The sequence below is a fragment of the Leptidea sinapis genome, chromosome 32 (genome assembly GCF_905404315.1).
Source record: "Leptidea sinapis chromosome 32, ilLepSina1.1, whole genome shotgun sequence".
Taxonomy (NCBI): Eukaryota; Metazoa; Arthropoda; class Insecta; order Lepidoptera; family Pieridae; genus Leptidea; species Leptidea sinapis.
The window spans coordinates 3,169,929-3,188,931 of NC_066296.1; the positions used below are offsets into that span (position 1 = coordinate 3,169,929).

The following is a 19,003-nucleotide window of genomic DNA, read 5'->3' on the forward strand; positions in this document are numbered from 1 at the left end:
TGAAACTTGTAAGGGCCAATTTCGTCAACCCTAAGCTGCTTATCCTTCCCGCTGAGGAACTCCGGCACGTTGGTGTAGTTGAAGATGTAGATGTCGGAGAATATCTCGTACGTGGGTTCCTTCCACATCTTGTACACGAATTTTCCTTCTTTTATATCGACGAACTGTCAAAAAATTATAACCAGTCAATAATATAGTCCAGGATCCGAGTAGGAAGCGACCTTCACCCACCCGCTTATCAAATAAAGTTTACTTAATCATTCAGGTTTTTTCTCGAAAACTGAATTGCCATATTTTATTGCAATATTATGTTTGAAGTAAAATTTTTTTATGCTCAGCACTTATTTAATGAGATTAAGGCTGAGATCTATAGAGCATAGTTAGACTTTGCTCAGACTTTACTTACATAAAACTTAGCTGAGTGTGATAAAACACGAACTTGGCTTTTGCATTAGGCTGTCTTACCTTAAGATCAGTATACCTACTTTCAGCCGCCAAATTACTATAAAAACGAAATCAAAGATTGTACGAAGCTTGAAATCAGCTTAGTTTTAAGTGAGTTAAGTCTGAGAAAAGCCTACTACGCTCTATAGATCTCAGCCTTAAAGACATCTGTTACTCTTGTGTGTGTAAGCATAGTTGTATTTCGTATATAATTATTATTAACCTCACCAAATTTTCCCTTCGTTAAGTTAGTTTAGTTTTATAAAGGTCTTTATTTACCATAAGCTTAAAATCGAACACAATAGATACTGTACATAATCACTTAAGAACAATTATTTTACTTAGACTAATAATATCTTTCTAATATATTTAGATATAAAACAATATAAAATTCATAAACAAGACAATGAAATAGGTAGATAGTAAAATACAAAAATATCTCGTTGACTTTATGGTCATACAAGTTTTAACGTATGTACTTAATTCATTTTTAAAAAGGTATAGCAATATTATTTTGGAATATAAGTATTAATGTGACATATTAACACATAAAACACTATAAAATTGTTCAATACTAAACATAAGGAAAACATATAAAAATGTATAAAATATAACAATATTGTGAAATACTTTTATTAATTCAAATATTGCCAATCTTAAAATTGATTACTAAGGCACAAACTTCCTCAGGTTGGGAGAACATTCCTACGAAATTTGTCAAAATAGCACAGAACTAGTTCCAACAATTCATTGGCTGAGCATTCTCTGCTTTGATTTGATTGTATTTTTCCTTTTCTACTCAAATGGCGTATGTCCACGTGTATAAACACGGGGTGAATTATAGACATTATTATGAATGGAGACAGAAACGACATTAATAACTACCGTCCGATCTTAGTTTAAATTATATTTCTAAAGTATTTGAAAAAATTTATTTTTCAATTATACAATTCAATAATTTTGACATTATTAACTTAAGGCTATTGAATTATTTAAAGAAATATAACTTGATTTTCGGTTCTTAGTACGGCTTTCGTCTTGGCAAAAGTACGGAATATACAATCTAATAACAATACTGACAAAAATATAACAAAAGATTAGAAATAGTAAAAAGAAACAAGGCCTTTGTATATTTCAAGATCTTAAAGAAGCATTTGACACCATTTCCGTCACCATTCTTCTACATACATTGAAAATCGATGGAATCCTTGGGAGTTTTCACGACCTTCTATACTGATTATTTATCATATAAGTAGTTAGTTAGTAAACCTAAGTAAATATTACAACCCATATCAGTGATGAAATTATTACAAGTCTTGGGGGCGCTGCAAAGTAGTATGCTCGGACCCACCCTATTTTTAATATGCTGATGATACTGCGTACCTGTTTGATGGGGCAAAGTAGTTTCTTATGCGGAGTATGTCATTATAGCATCAGATATAAATTGGCTTGATATCAATTTGCTTACCGTAAGTCTGTCTAACACATAGATAAGCTTTTGATTGAGCAATAGCACCCAACTAGCCGAAAATATTAATTTAATAGTCCATACTTGTCCGGCGCTACATACTATTTCAATATGACTGCATTAGAGTCTAACTAAATAGCTTGGAGTTACTATAGATTCCAGAATTATCTTAAGCATATAGACGTTTTTCCTACCGGGATAGTAAAAATTAGGATTTTTTAATATCTTAGCAGCATCACGGCAGAAATAGGCGCCGTTGTGGGTACCCATAATCTAGCCGATATCCAGTGCAAAGGAGCCTCCCCCTGGTGCAAAATTACACATGGCCCGCCATGCCTTATTAAGACCATGCCTATTTATATCTTTATTAATCAATACTCAACAATCACGTCAAGACTATATAATTAGCCCATCCCGTAGATCAAATCTAGGAATGAAATACATCTCTACTAATATTGTCAATGTGAAAGTAAGTTTGTTTGTTACGCCGGAGCTACTAAACCGATTTTGATGAAATTTGGTACAGCGATAGACTAGAGCTTAGGAAAGGACATAGGCTACATTTTATCCCGGAAAAATCCAAGGTTCCCGCATGATTTGTGAAAAACTGAAATTCACGTCGATGAGCTATAACTATACCAATAATAGGTTTAGTTTGCTAATAAGATTCATATAATATGTTGGGAACGGGAGCGAAAACGGTAACCGGAACTGGAATGGGACGTGAGATAATCTTCAATTCCAAACTTGCCTATTTTTTTTAAAAACCCTTTATCTACGCGAACGAAGTCGCGGGTATCAGATAGTAGGAAATAAAGTAAACCCATTTTATAGAATTTGGCTGGGCCAGAAAGGAAATAAAGGCTGTACAGGTGAATATTATGTATCCCAATGCATGCTGTGTATGTGTTTGTGTTGCGGACGATAAGAATCAGATCGTGAACTCTTCTGTCGCATGTTACTTCAATGACGTACGAAGTTCGAACCGGTATTTGATTTGCGTTAGGTAGATGATCTGATAATATCAAGTTTCTCTTGTAAGTCAATCTTGCAAGCCCGCGTGCTCTTTTAGCAAACATTCTTTTATTAAGGAATACATTCTGTTCCGAGGTAATTTTTGTTAAAGTAAAATTTATACAAAAAGTAGTAGTTAAGAAAAACTAAAAAACACGCTTCTATAGAAAACCAAACTAAATTATTAACAAAAATCTAATTTTGCAAATTGATAAATTGAATAATTTTATCAAATTAATGTATTGTCATCAGTCCTCGATATATCTACGAACTTTGAACGAAATCTGGCCGTTTAAAGTGGGTTTAAAATCGCGCCCAAATGAGTCGTTTACAAACAAATATACTACATACATGTGAAGCTACTAAAAAGCGTGTAAAAACAGCAATTAAAATTAATTTTGTTTTTCGTGTTGAACCAATTTTAATAACTGAATAAATAGATTGAGTCTGTCAATTGGGGTGTGGTCTTTTTCCTTCATCAGAAAGCATTTGACACCGTTTCCATCACCATTTTCTACATAAATTAAAAATCTGTGGAATCCTTAGCAGTTTTCACGACCTTCTAATTGATTATTTATCAAACTGTATTTAGATAGTAAAGATTTACTATTAAGCTTTTACTTAAATAAGTAAAAAGCTTAATAGCATAACTCATATCAGTGATTAAGTTACTACAATCTTCGGGGCGCTGCAAAGTAGTTGGTCGGTCCCACCCTGGTAGGAGGTAGTTGATGTGCAAAAGTGTCAAGTAATCTATGTAAGAGCCGAATCACACTTATCAAGAATTGAGTGTAAAAAATTTTTTTTGGAACTGCATTGTTGCAAAAAATATAACTAATAACAGAGAGCACTATATATAACAATATGTAAAAATGTAGCGACAATCATAAAACACTAATCTTATATTATAACTAGTGGACCCAACAGACGTTGCCCTGTCGGAAATTTCGGACACACGTCTTAAATATGAAAAATCGGTCCAGCCGTTAGGAGGAGTCCACTAAAATACACTATATGGACGGAATTGAGAATCTAAACCAATCTCAAATACACTGGAACACACAAAAATATCATCAAAATCGGTTTAGCCGTTTTGGAGGTAGTTCAATTGTGAATGTAAACCATTCTTGAATCCACCCAAAGACACACATCAATCTCAAATTCACTGGAATACACAAAAATCTCATCAAAATCGGTCCAGCCGTTCAGGAGGTAGTTCAATTGTGAATCTAAACCATTCTCGAATCCACCTGAAGACACACAGAAAGTTTCAATAAAATCGGTCCAGCTGTCTAGGAGTTCAGTGACATACACACGCACACAAGAATTATATATATAAAGATATAAAATCTATATTATCTTAATATATATAAATTACGTGACACGTCGTTTGTCCGCGATGGACTCCTAAGCTAATGAACGGATTTTAATGGGGATTACTTTATCGAGTGCAGTTTAGTCCAACTTGAGAGATAGGATAGTTTTTATATCGATTTGAGACCCATAATTATTTTTAATTCTAATATTTATTTTGTATGGACATATTTTCTATGAGAGAATTTATTGACGCACGGTTTGACAGTTCTGCTGTGAAACAATTTCATTATAACAACAGGAAGTATATTTTACGATATAATTCTTGATGTTATGAAATATTATTGACAAATTCATAAAAATCAGTATTTTATTTATTATGACGTACAGTACAACGTCTGTCGGGTCAGCTAGTATAATATAAAATCTATATTATATATACAATGGAAATGGTCTTTGTTTGAGGCCCAATCACGCCTAAACCACTGATCGTATCATCATGAAACTACCACCATTCGATACGAAATTTATCCTAGATGGTTTATGGCTACTTATTTTTCTAATTCCACCGTACATTCATTAATTTATTTCATTTTTAAATTCACCCAGCGAAGCTGGCTGGAACGGCTAGCATAATATAAAATTCTCGTGTTGCGGTGTTTGTTACCAACCTCCTCCAAAACGGCTGAACCGATTTGTATGAAATTTTGTGTGCATATCGGGTAGGCCTGAGAATCGGCTAACATTTATTTTTCATACCCCTAAATGATAATGGCGACCCAACCCTAAATATTTTTATTTCAAAAAAAAAATTACTTATTTATTAAAATACATACAACTTTAAATTTTCCCTTATCAACACCTATTTTTGTATCGCGATTTTATATTATTCTATTCCATCCACAGATCCGCATTAGGGTTGCAAGATGGCAATTGAATATATTAACAATTATTCTATCACGATTTCTTGATCTATTTTGTATGTCCCAAAAAATTTAATTATTGATTTTTTTTATTACTTTAATTGGCAAGTGAGACTTAACATCTTATGTCTCAAGGTGACGAGCGCAGTTGTAGTGCCGCTCAGAATTTTTGGGGTTTTTCAAGAATCCTGAGCGGCACTGCACTGTAATGGGCAGGGCGTATCAATTACCATCAGTTGAACGTCCTGCTCGTCTCGTCCCTTATTTTCATAAAAAAAAATTGGCAATACAACGATTGCTGGGTCAGCTAGTAATAAAAGACAATTCTTGCGGGTGGAATATCGTAAATTCCGTGGCTAAGGGAATATTCCTACCAAATTTTAAGTCTCTACGCTTTATGGCTCCAGAGATATCGTGATGAGTCAATATAAAGTTGGAAATACGAGTATCTTTTATATATTTAAAGATGAGGCGGTAAATATTTATTTGCGCTATAACAAATTTGAAATTCTTAACGATAACAATATCGCCATTCACACCCTAATCATTAAGTCTGAAAAGTCTCTCGCAAATGAAAAAAAACCATTTGGTTATTAAATAAATACCTAAAGGAAACAGGAAATACAAAATACTTTGAGATCCTGAGTGAGGTTCCGTGTAAAACTGTTTTATTGCCTTTTTTCTTGTTCCTGTACCTACGTTTTAAACATAAGCGGAACTTTAAATGAATAGATTGACAAATAACTCGTCACATAGTAACTGTTAAACAACACTAGTTGTGTCTATGTGACTATTTGACGTTTGAGTATGTTTGTTGCATCACATAACATAATATTATATTATATTGTAATTGAAATGATTTGTAAATCGATGAAAATGTAAATCATGATAATATAAAAGAGTGGCAATGAGTTTCTTGCTACTTCTTCTCATTAGCTCAACCCTTTACGAAGTAGCGGTAGATTCAATAAGGAAAAATATTTATTGATATTTATAAATGTCATTTCCGTGACCTACATGAATAAATTGATTTTGATTTTGATCAATACATAAATATTTTTCAAAATAACTACAATGCGACAAACATTTGAAGACGACCCGTATAGCCTATGATCCTGCCTACTGAGCATTATAAGTATATTATGTCTGTTCCTGGTGTTAACATTATGGTTATGACAGTTTCTAGCAAATTCACTTATGTGCCTATGAACATACATTACATTATCAAAAATATATTGAGAAGCAACAGTCAAGATGTTAATTTCTTTAAATTTTGCCCTCAATGATTCTTTAAGACCTAGGTTATAAATAGCGCGAAAAACCGTCTTTTGCAGCACAAATATTGTTTTAATATCGGCATCGTTGCCACATAGCAATATGATATAATTAAAGTATACTAGTCGCGTCGTATCTATGTCAGTTAATTGTCTAATCTTTTTAACCGCGTATGCTGCAGATCTAAGTCTGTTCGCCAACTTACTTACTGCAATTTAAAAATAGAGTTCTTTAAAAACCACAGAATTTAATTTATCTTTAATAAAACACAATCATTACTTTTTGTTTAAAATAATTTAAGTGAGATTAAATCATTAAAGCCAACTATAAAATTTCAGACAAATCATTTGAAGCTACAGTTGCAAAATTTGACCCCAAATAATGTACAATGTTCATGTTTAATAATATATTGTCATAGTATATTATTTGAGTAACTTTTTCTAATTTCTATAAAGGCAATTTAATATCGAGATTATAAATTAATACTTTTAACATTTACCAAATTAAGATAAAATAAGTTTTATTTAAAATTTGGCAAATCAAGAGTTTGTGTGAGTGATTTTCTTGCTTCTTCTCATTTCAGCTCAGCTTTATAGAAATTATCATAATTTTCTTACAAGCGTGTTAATTTTAGACCTTAATAAATGTTTAATGACGTTGTTTTGACTTTGCCTTGACGCACGAAAAGCTCCATACATTAGCTGTGCGGCAAAAAGTTTTAATGCTAACAAAAAAGCGTCATGTCCAGATTTGAACATCAAATCCCATTGAATGTGACGTCGAAACCGGTATGCTCACCAGTCTAATAACCAGCCATCGAAAAATACACAAAAAAAAAATATCCTAAGAATTGAAGAGTTCCGTTACTTTGTCATAGATCCCACAATCAGAACTTAACCAAACTCTCACCAAACTATCTTTGAAGTATATCCTTTATAATAATAAAAACATCTTCGAAATCAGTTGGCGCGATATTGAGTTATTCTTAAATTTGTCGCGCATATACTTACAGCAAATTTAAGACTTGTGGTTTTCTGTCAGATCTGGACCAAATTACAATAGGACCAACGGGAAGCACCAGCTTTCAAATAAAAAAGATTGATCAAAATCGGTTCACTCAGTCGAAAGTCTGAGTACTCCTCCTTTTTCGAAGTCGGTTAAAAACAAATCACCTGATCAAACAGCACAGATCACAGAAGCAACAAGACAGTTACAGAACTAACATTGATATTGGCTCAAGGATTATTTACATAATTATAAATTCGTGTACCGTATGACACATCGTAAGTCAATCATAATTATTCAGATGGCCTACATTTCAATTCTTGAGAAAATAATCACACCGCTCATGCGCATTCCGGTGTATGAAGGTTTACAAATCCGGATATTTTGTGGAAAGTTTTCAAATATAAATAGTTGTATTTGCCTTGTCAATTGAATGAAACATTATCAGTGGGAAATTTTATTGAAACTGGCGTTATTTTGCGGAAATCCATAATTATCCAAATGTTTTGAGTTTTCTTGAGTGTTAATTCTGCCAGTATTCTCTGACTCTGGCACGAGAGTCGGGCTATTCAAGAAAAACTCAAAACATTTGGATAATAATTGTCAGTGGGGATTGAAGCTATGCGCCGTTTTACAAATACTTCTATTTTAAGGATGAAAATAAATTTCTATAACTACTGAATTTTTATAATTCCTTTTGGATCTTATAAGCCAAATTTAGATGATGGGTTGCACGATCTATTGCACACTTGTGCTTATAAGACCGGAGCAATATATTTCTATCTTAAATAATAATAATTCAGGCAATTCACCCATACATCTAAAAACAATCTTAACTTAAATTACATTACAAGACGTTTAATTTGATTTTAATTAAATTACAGATAAAAAATTTGTAAATGTCAAAATTACAATTAATATCTATACTGATAAATGAAGAGCCATTTTTTCCTTCGATTATCCTGCTAAAACTACTGAACCGATCGGAATAATTCCTATATCGTAAGATGCAGCGTGTTTCGGAGAAGGTTATACGGAGAAGGAGAAGTATATACCATTGCAATACAAATAATTCAGTCAATGACATTTCATTACATAATAAGACAGTTCATAAAATGGGTGGGCGCAGGGTTCCTAATGGATATGGCAACATTTGTCTGGTCAGCTCTTTTATCATATTGTAAAGTTACAATTAATAGGTCTCAAAGTACACTTAGATAAAAGAGTATAAGGAATTGCAGCAAAAAGACGACGACCCCTATAGCCCAGTGGTTACTGACCCTGCCTACTGATCTTAGACGTCGCGGGTTCGAATTCCGGTAGGTGCAATTATTTACATGATGAATATGAATGTTTTTTCCGACTCATGGCTATTTATTTGTATTTATGTAAGTTTAAGTAAGTATATTGTATTAAATATATCGTTGCTTTGCACCCATAGTACAGGCTATGTCTAGTTTGGGGCAAGATAATTTGTATAAAAGTTTGTCAATATTAATAATACATTTGAAGACAACCTTGCGTCGAAAATAATATATCCACAGTTCAATCTCTAGAGATACATCGTTAGTATAACCACAGTTGCTGTTGTAAATAAAAAGCATTTATTTATTCTGATGAAATGTAATCTTAATGAAACATATATCGATTTATTAATTGAACAATTTGTTATGTTTTTAAAGTGATAACCCTCACTTCTATGATTATTAGACAAATAAAATTTGAAAAACAAAATTTTATGAATGATGTGGGACTCGAACCCGCGACCTCCGGCGTTCCGCGCCGGTGCTCTAACCAACTGAGCCAACCGTTCGAGTTACTTATCGTCATAAAATTTTATTTGTTATTAATTGAAGTTTCAACATTAAACAAAAAATAATTCCATTCGAAATGATTACCTTTGATATTAATGCAGGCTTTTAACCTGCCTGACCGCGAATGAACTCATGCATGATTTTCCATGAATTAGTCACTGCATATGCTAGAGAAGCCGTGTTGGCCAAGATCAACCTAGGCATACATTCCTCGAAACGGTGGAGGTTTTTGAAAAGGGCCAGCCCAAGAATATTAAAAAAAAATCAAGGAACTTTAAGTGGATCGTGTCATTATTTGCCACGTCTGAAACCTTTGCCTAACTTAACATTTTTTTTTTTATTCAAAATAGGATTTTAAATTTTGATCGTTGAAAAGTATCCATTACTAAACTACCCAATACCCTCAGACCTGAGCAGAACGGGCGCAAGAAACTCAGTGGGCTTCAATACCTATCTAATTAGTACATTTTGGTACAAGGGTGGAAAATAGGTTATGAAAAACAAGCCGAAGGCGAGGGTTGTTTTTAATGGCACGAATTAAATATTTAATAACGAAGTTTTTTCGGGTTTTAAAATTAAATTGCATTAATTGTGAATTGAGATCCTGGTCAGAAAAAAAAATATGATTTTTCATTTCAGTGAAATATGAGTCATATTAAAGGATCTCAATGCGAAAAATATACGATTAGTTATAGTGGAAATTAATTAAGAATTTTCATAATAGTTTGTCATAACAGTATAGTAATTAATGATTTTCTTTGTTTGAAGCTAAGTGTACCCAATTCAATGAAGAAATCTGGTAACACAATTGATTCGTTTAAATAATATAAGGAACATAAAATGTTGATAAAATCGTCCGTCTTATGGAATATTTAATATATTAATGCAATCATCTCGACCTAGGTGACGAAAAATAACTCAAGTACTAACGGGTCTCAGCCCTTTTAACAAGCATCTGTTTAATATAGGTGTCACCGACAGGCCACTGTGCAGAGCCTGCATGGAGGCAGATGAAACAGCCGCACACGTCATTCTTGAGTGTAGGAGTGTGGCCACATACCGGGCCAAACACCTGGGGTCACCGAGGACTCTCCCCGAGGTCATGGGTGACATCAGAGGTTTGATACAATACCTTGAGGATATGGGTTGGCAGGATTAGCCGCCCACCTGACCACGCAAAATAGGCGCGCTGTAGTCGTCGAATTGCGGATAATAGCCCGAGATAACCTATAACCTAACCTATATGCAATCATCTCAAATATTACTTAAAAATATTTTAGCAGGGGCAATACACCCGTTATAATAAATTATGTTCAACCTGGAAATATATTGTCACTATTTATAGTTGGTGAGAGGTTTACCTGCACAGGATGCCGGCAAGATTATGTGTACCACAACGGCACCTATTTCTGCCGTGAAGCAGAAATGTGTAAGCATTATTCTATTTCAGTCTGAAGGGCACCGTTGCTAGTGAAATTACTGGGTATATGAGACTTATCATCTTATGTAACACGGTCACGAGTGCAATTGTAGTGCCGCTCAGAATTCTTGCGTTTTTCAAGAATCCTGAGCGGCACTGCATTGTAATGGGCAGGTCATATCAATTCGTGCTCCTCGTCTCTTCTCTTATTTTTGAAGTTATACTTGTTTAGGCGCGTTATGAAAATATGATGAGAGTGAAATTTTAAGATGCGCGCGCATCACTGTAACACAAAAGTGAAGGTGAAGTTGGTTCCTAAAATATTCTGACATTTGCGAAATTCGTTATTTTTTTGTTGGTTTCTTCGTCCATTATTAATAATTTATTGTCAAAGCCATCGATGCAAGATTTTTACAATATTGTTCTTTCTTCAAAAGTAGAATAGCACGAAGAATAAATTATTTTAATGATTTTTGCTTTGTTTCGCCAAAGAACTTCTTGCGTGCATACACACTTTTTTATATAAAATAAAGCTACTCATTTAAATAGTTTATACTAATTTCCTTATATTATTAGTCTCATTCAGAATTAATTTTTTTTATGAAAATAAGAGACGAGGCGAGCAGGACGTTCAGCTGTTGGTAATTGATAGCCCTGCCCATTACAATGCAGTACCGCTCAGGATTCTTGAATAAACAAAAATTCTGAGCAGCACTACAATTGCGCTCGACACTTTGAGACATTAGATGTTTAGTCTCATTTGCCCAGTAATTTCACTAGGTACGGCGCCGGTAGCCCGAAACACATTAATGTTTACACATTACTGCTTCACGGCAGAAATAGGCTCCATTGTGGTACCCATAATCTAGCCGGTATCCTGTGCAATGGAGCCTCCCACTGGTAATTAATTCATGCGATGTAACAATTGTTTCATCGATTACGACTTAAAAGCCAAGCCACTTATAGCTCTCGTCAATTAGTTTAACAAACACGCACAATAATGTTGTCATGTAAAAGTAAACACGGAACTTCCTTCACCAACAAACAATACTAGAAATAAATATGCACAGTATATTTACTTTGACCACAGCAGATGTAACAATTGTCGGGCGTCACAAATATATATACATCTTAATATATATATATGTATATTCAAGACTAATGATGAATCCAGCCTCTATTTTTAGCCGACTTCAAAAAGGAGGCAGTTCTCAATTCGATTGGTATTTTTTTATGTATGTACACTTACAACGCTGAGATTTATGAACCGATTTACGCGATACTTAGTTTGATGCGGAATAGTCGCCATTTGGTTCCATAAAAATTTCAAGCAGTTTGGCCCAGTAGTTTTCATTTTATTAATATTTTTTGTGAACATTCATGTTACTAACTGCATTTAATTCTGTGGTGTGCATCGATTCGTAAAATGAAACATTAGTAGTCATTTCATTGTCAGAGACAACTTTTCTCAACTTCTCCTTAGTTAATAAATGACAGATTATATTTCTAATAAGATCAAACCTATTATCCTATTAATATTATAAATGTGAAAGTTTGTATGTCTGGATATATTTTTGGAACTTCTGTAACGCAAAGACTACTGAATGAATTTTATGAAACTTTGCAATTATATAGCTTACACACCAGAATAACATATAGGCTATAATTTATAAAAATATTGTGTAAATTATCTATACATTGAAATAAAATTGGAGTGTATGTTTGTAATATTGAAATAACCGTTTTTACTAAATGTATATTATGAATACATACATATTAATATTATAAATGTGAAAGTTTGTATGTCTGGATGTATGTTTGAACTTCTTTAACGCAAAAACTACTGAATGGGTTTTGATGAAACTTTATAATAATATAGCTTACACACCAGAATAACACAAAGGCTATTATTTATAAATCTATCGCATGAATTATACTTTATATGGCCAACGTTTGCCGGGTCAGCTAGTAACATAATAATCTCTTTTGGTTTTTGATATTTTTGATTGTGTGTGTGTGCCACAACGGCGCCTATTTCTGCCGAGAAGCAGTAATGTGTAAATACTGTGATTCGGTCTGAAGGGCGCCGTTGCTATTGAAATTAGCAGCGGCGCCTATTTCTGCCGTGAAGCAGTAGTGTTAAAATATTACTGTGTTCCGGTCTGAAGGGCGCCGTAGCTAGTGACATTACAGGGCAAATGACACTTAACATCTTATGTCTCAAGGTGACGAGTGCAACTGTAGTGGCTCTCAGATTTTTTGGGTTTTTTCAAAAATCCTGAGTGGCCCTGCATTGTAATGGGCATGGCGTATCAATTACCATCAGCTGAACGTCCTACTCGTCTCGTCCCTTATTTTCATAAAAAAAAAAACAATGTAACGACTAGTACAATATACATAATGTAAGAATTATTCCAATCTTATTAATATTCTCATCTATATCTTCATCATCATTCGCTTGTCTTCCGACATAGGCCTCCTCCAAAACTTTCAATTGTGATCTGTCCAGGGCAGATTGTCTCCACGTTAATCCAGTCACTTTTATTAAATCATCTAAATGGTTGCTTTCGTTAATTCCTTTTCCCTTGTCTTACAATATACAATACAAATGATAATAATTTGGAGGACAGCTATCCAAATTTGTCATTACGATATTGTGTAAGAACATTTACAAGAACTGGACCATTACCTTGCAGTTAAGAAACTAACAACATCTGTATTATATACGCCTCGTAGATAACATGAAGGTAATATTGCTACCTCGCTGATACTATCACCAAATACTTAAAAGTTCGCATACTATTAATGTCCTTAGAGAGAAATACAGTGATTCGTTGAAGCCGTGACCGTATTGCTTGCTCATACGATGTTAAATTTATGTAATAACTAGCTGATGCCCGCGACTTCACCCGCGTAGATAAAGGGTTTTTAAAAATAATAAGCAAGTTTGGAATTGAAGATTATCTCGTGTCCGATTCCAGTTCCGGTTCCCGTTATTGTTCTCGTAACCAACATATTATACGAATCTTATTTCGAGGAAGATTGCTATGGCAAACTAAAACCTACTATTAGTACCTATAGTTAGCTCATCGACGTGAATTTCAGTTTTTGGATTTTTCCGGGACAAAATGTAACCTATGTCCTTGCTCAAGCTTTAGTCTATCGCTGTATACAATTTCATCAAAATCGGTTCAGTAGCTCCTAGTAGTAGTAGTAGCACATTTATAATATTAGTATCGATAAACCTTTGTAAAGTGAAAACTTTACTCTGGGGCGTTGAGCGATTTTTAGTTAACTATAATTTTAATAGTTCGCCCCACCAAACCGGCTAAGTCATTGATCTGGATAAGTAACTCAGTGATTATATATTATTTTAATTAAGGTGTGTTGTTAAATAAATTATTTACAAATGTTCAGAATGATTATGCACTTTGAGTTACAATAGTTATCTTATTTACTACTTATATCAATTAGTTTGGCTTACAAATAATGTACCGCTTTGGTCCAAACAGTTTACCTTGGCAGGCACCAGACAAGTTCTGTTGACTTTTTGAAGATGAATACAGACAACTTAAATTATTTGTTTAAGAATATTTAAATGTATTCTCGGTCTTATTGGGTTCTTCAAACTTGTTAAAATATAGCTTATATTTATAACTTTGTTCTAAAATAATAAAATATTATTAACGGCCATTCCCAATATTCAGTTTATCTCCGGTTGTGGCCTACTTGAGATAAAAATCGTAACTATCGTTGACTTTTCTGTCCCAATAAACTTAATGACGGTAACTCATCTCCGTAGACGCTGTCTGTCAATGGGACGACTTATAGCTTACCAGCGATAGAAGTTTGTATGGAAATTGCAATTCACGCCTCCCAATATAAGGCGATAAGAATGACTCATCGGGTATATTGGGACAGCCTCAGACTATTGACAGCTAATTACTGACAATAAAAGGTAGTAATTTATCTCTATATGTAGATAGTATAGATATATTGGGAACGGCCGTAAGTCAGATTGCAAGCGATGAAAGTGCTATATCATAAATGATACCTTGAAAATGGACCGAATGCCAACAGCTGTTTAATATTCATCTTCATCGGAGAAATATAAATCATTTCCAAATTGTAATTTTTGTAACACAAACGAACCGCAATCTTGTGTAGTTTACTACGCGACGAGATAGTGTTAATTTCAAAATTAAAAAAATAAAATATTTTTATTCAAAATAGGTAGTGATATCACTCATTGAAAGTCAAAAACTACCACCCATTTAAAAAAATATGCCTCAGACCTGAGAAAAACGGGCGCAACAAACTCAGTGGGCTTTTTTTTTGAATGTGGTTACATAGTAATATCGTACAGTTGAACTTATTATTTAATAGCCTGAGGGCGGTCGCTCCATTCCCAATCTGTGGTATCATTAAGAAAGTCATTTATGTTATAGTTACCTTTACTACACAAACGTTTTTCAACAAATCTTTTGAATTTCGTAATACATTTGTTTTGAACATTTTCGGATATATACATCGCCCCACAAAAGACTAACTAACTCTTACGACTTACCCGGGTAGTAAGCATAATAAGTAGTGTCAAAAGTGCATTGAATTGTTCAAGTACCAACCAGGCATCAGCTTTTTATATTGTTATTTGTAAATTAAAAAGCTTCAAATTCTAAATTAAAACAAAGGCCATTTTGTGCGAGAGAGGTAACCTAGCTCCGCTCGATTCCTCAAGGCCCCAAGGCTCGGTCCCCAGCCTTAAACCAAACCGTTTTCAATAACGTATCTCTAGTTACGGATAAATTGCTGTCACCGTTTAATGACAAGACCTATACTATCCATAGTTATGTCCAATATAGGTTAGATGTTAGACGATAGGTTATTGAAATGTAAGTAAGCGTTAAAGGATAGTTTTGTCTACCTCTAGTAAGTTAAACTAAGGATAGATAGCTTATTGAAAACGGCTGTAAATGAATATACAATTCGGCTGCCCATTTTTAAAACACAGTAAGGGACAAAAATATAATTTTAACAGGACAATTTTGAATTACTTTCACGCAAAAAATGCTAAGAAATTCATTTTGTGAAATTTGTCCCTTACTGTGTTTTAAAATTGGGCAACCGAATTACCTATCTGCAAGCCTCATACTAAGCAAACTATAAAATTGAGTGATAAACTTACCCAGTTTGTGTATATTTCCGCAGGATTTATAGCAAACGATATAATGCCTGCAATTATGAATAGGGTTCCGTACACCACTGTGACAAACGACTCTGTGAACAAATTCTTTTATTAATATACTAGCTGACCCAACAAAAAAATCAAAAATCAATCATTTTGGGGTATAAAAAATAGATGCAACTGACGGATTCTCACACCTACCAAATGTATCGTACTATAAGTACCTGTATAGCCGAGTGGTTAGCGATCCTACCCACTAAGCTAGAGGTCCCGGGTTCGAATCCTGGTAGGTGCAAGCATTTATATGATGAATTTGGATGTTTGTTTCCGAGTCATGGATGTTTAAGTGTATTTATGTATGTTTAAGTAAGTATATTGTATTAAAATAATCGTTGTCTTGCAACCCATAACACAGGCTATATATGCTTAATTTGAACCAAGATAATTTGTGTAAAAAAGTGTGTCAATATTATTATTATTATTATAAGCATTGTATTCGATTGCCATCTTGCAACCCGCGGATCTGTTCATGGAACGGAATAATATAAAAAATCGCGATTAAAAAACATGGGTTGATCGTAGAAAGGTGAAAATTTTACATTGTATGTATTTTTTAATGCTGAATCATAATAAAATAAAAAATAAATAAATTATCTAAAAATAAAGAAATAAATTTGGAGTGGACAACCCTTAACATTTAGGGTGATGAATAATATATGTTCTTCGATTCTCAGACCTACCCAATATGCACACAAAATTTTATGAGAGTCGGTCAAGCCGTTTCGGAGGAGTTCAACTACAAACACCGAGACACAAGAATTTTATATATTAAATGATTATATTAATAAAATTGTGAGCTATCTTGTTATAGCATATGTTTGTGTGCGTTTTTATGTCGATAAGACAAGTTTAAATTTTTTAATGAAAATAAGGGACGAGAAAAGCAGGACGTTCAGCTGATGGTAAATGCTACGCCCTGCCGATTACAATGCAGTACCGCTAAGGATTCTTGTGAAACCCAAAAATTCTGACCAGCACTACATCAAAGTCTCAGTCATGCACTATCTATAAATAAATTTAAATGTTTTACTACATTATGATCATTTTATAGCAATAGCAATGACAGTACAATATTACACTGACCTGTATAAATACCACTGGACAGGCTGTTCCACACGTTTGACAGCAAATTTTTTGTGCCTATTTGAAGCGCCACTCGCGAGCGACCAGAGAACTAATTTTGTCGTATAAAACAAATGACTGCGAAGGAACGTACAATACTCTGAAGTATTTTTGCATTTCGAATTAATTTCGTTCGTTTTCCGTGTTATTTATACTTCAAGAATCAACGTAATAAAGTTCACAATTTTTTTTTGTAAATAGGTTCTCACCACATATCGATGTTTGCTGAGGTTGTCATCACTAGTTTTGAGTACCGCAGACTCTCGCTACATGGCCAACAGCTCCAAAATGGCGAATATCAAACAGGCACAAGAGAACTTTGACAGCTGCCAGTCCAGTGGTATATTGTAGAGGTCAGTGCAGAGAGCGCAAAACGAATGCTGGGAGAGTTTTTATTGCCATTTCTTTCTCTCTCAGAGCGCCATTTGTTTCCGAAGCAATACTAGTGTTTGAACTGACATAAAAAATAATTCAAAGGGAATCTATTTTGAGAAAATAAATACCTTTTACGCCTTTATTAAGTTCTGAAGATGATCGTGTTAAGTGTCGTTGTTAAACTTTCAGTAAACGATTGAAGATAATAATTTTTTAATGACTACATTGTACAATATAAATAAAATATATAATAGTTATAAAAGCAGATTAATTTAATATTGTGACTCGATGTAAAAAGGTTGATAACTTGCCATTAAGCAAATAACGTTATGTTTTCCTAAAATAAATATGAATTATCATAATGCTGAAATAAAATCTGCATCTGTGTAGCTTAAAATATCAACTAAGAATTGCGTAATCAAATACAACGAATTCAAACCAATTAAATATTTTATTAAAATATCGAGTTTTGCGAAATTAATATTATGACCTTAACAATGGATTGGCTTATATTGATAAGTTATTATCCAAGAATATAAATTTAATTTGCTATTCAAACTTTTTTTTTTTTTTTTTAATTTTAAGTTCGTGATAATTAGTAATAGTTATAAGTTTCACTTAGTAAGCTGGTATATTATGTGTGTGTGTGTGTGTGTGTCTATCCGTGGATATCTTTTTTAATGTTTCCAGCATGTTGAATCATTAAGTAAATTTATTGATGTTTTTACGTCTTAGATTACAGAAAGCGTAAAGGGAATGCTGGGAGAGTTTTTTTTTGCCATTTCTTCTCTCTCAGAGCGCCATCTTTTTCCGAAGCAATACTAGTATTTGAACTGAAATAAAAAAGAAATCTATGAGAATCGATTTTGAGAAATTAAATGCCTTTTATGCCTTTATTAAGTTCTGTAGATGATCGTGTTAAGTGTCATTGTCAAACTTTCATTTATATATATTATCATACTAGCTGACCCAACAGACGTTGTTCTGTAGATAGTAGAAAAACAACTGTTTTATATTTCAAAACATCAAAAATTATTTCGTAAATATGCTCCCTGTTGTTAGAGTGAAATTGTTTCACAGCGGAACTGTCAAACCGTGCGTCACTAAATTCTCTCATAGAAAATATGTCCATACAAAACAAATATTGAAAATAAAAATATTTATGGGTCCCAAATCGAAATAAAAACTACCCTATCTCTCAAGTTGGACCAAACTGCACTCCATGAAGTAATCACCATTAAAATCCGTTCATTAGTTTAGGAGTCCATTGAGGACAAACATTATGACACGAGATTTATATATATTAAGATTTGTAATTTTAATTTTAAGTTCGTGTAAGTTAGAACGTGACTAATCGTCACACATTAACATCGATAAGTAGTAATAGTTATAAGTTTCACTTAGTAAGCTGGTATATTGTGTGTGTGTGTGTCTATCCGTGGATATACACACACACACACACACACACACGCACACAATATACGCTATTGTTCATGCGCTCGGAAGCCTATTATTTTTTAATGTTTCCAGCACTGCTTCACTCTGTCATATTGCGCTTTCCAACTGTGTACAACCTCTATATTT

General features: G+C 33.5%; 1 protein-coding gene across 1 annotated transcript in view; it reads right to left on the bottom strand.

Annotated features, from left to right (window-relative positions):
• LOC126974532 (scavenger receptor class B member 1-like) overlaps positions 1-19,003 on the bottom strand; it is a 113,764-nt gene that overhangs the window by 38,365 nt on the left and 56,396 nt on the right. The window contains exons 3-4 of the mRNA XM_050822048.1: positions 15,863-15,954; positions 1-164 (exon numbers count right to left, since the gene is read on the bottom strand). Coding sequence (XP_050678005.1) covers positions 1-164; positions 15,863-15,954 — 256 coding nt within the window. The remainder of the gene's footprint in view (positions 165-15,862; positions 15,955-19,003) is intronic.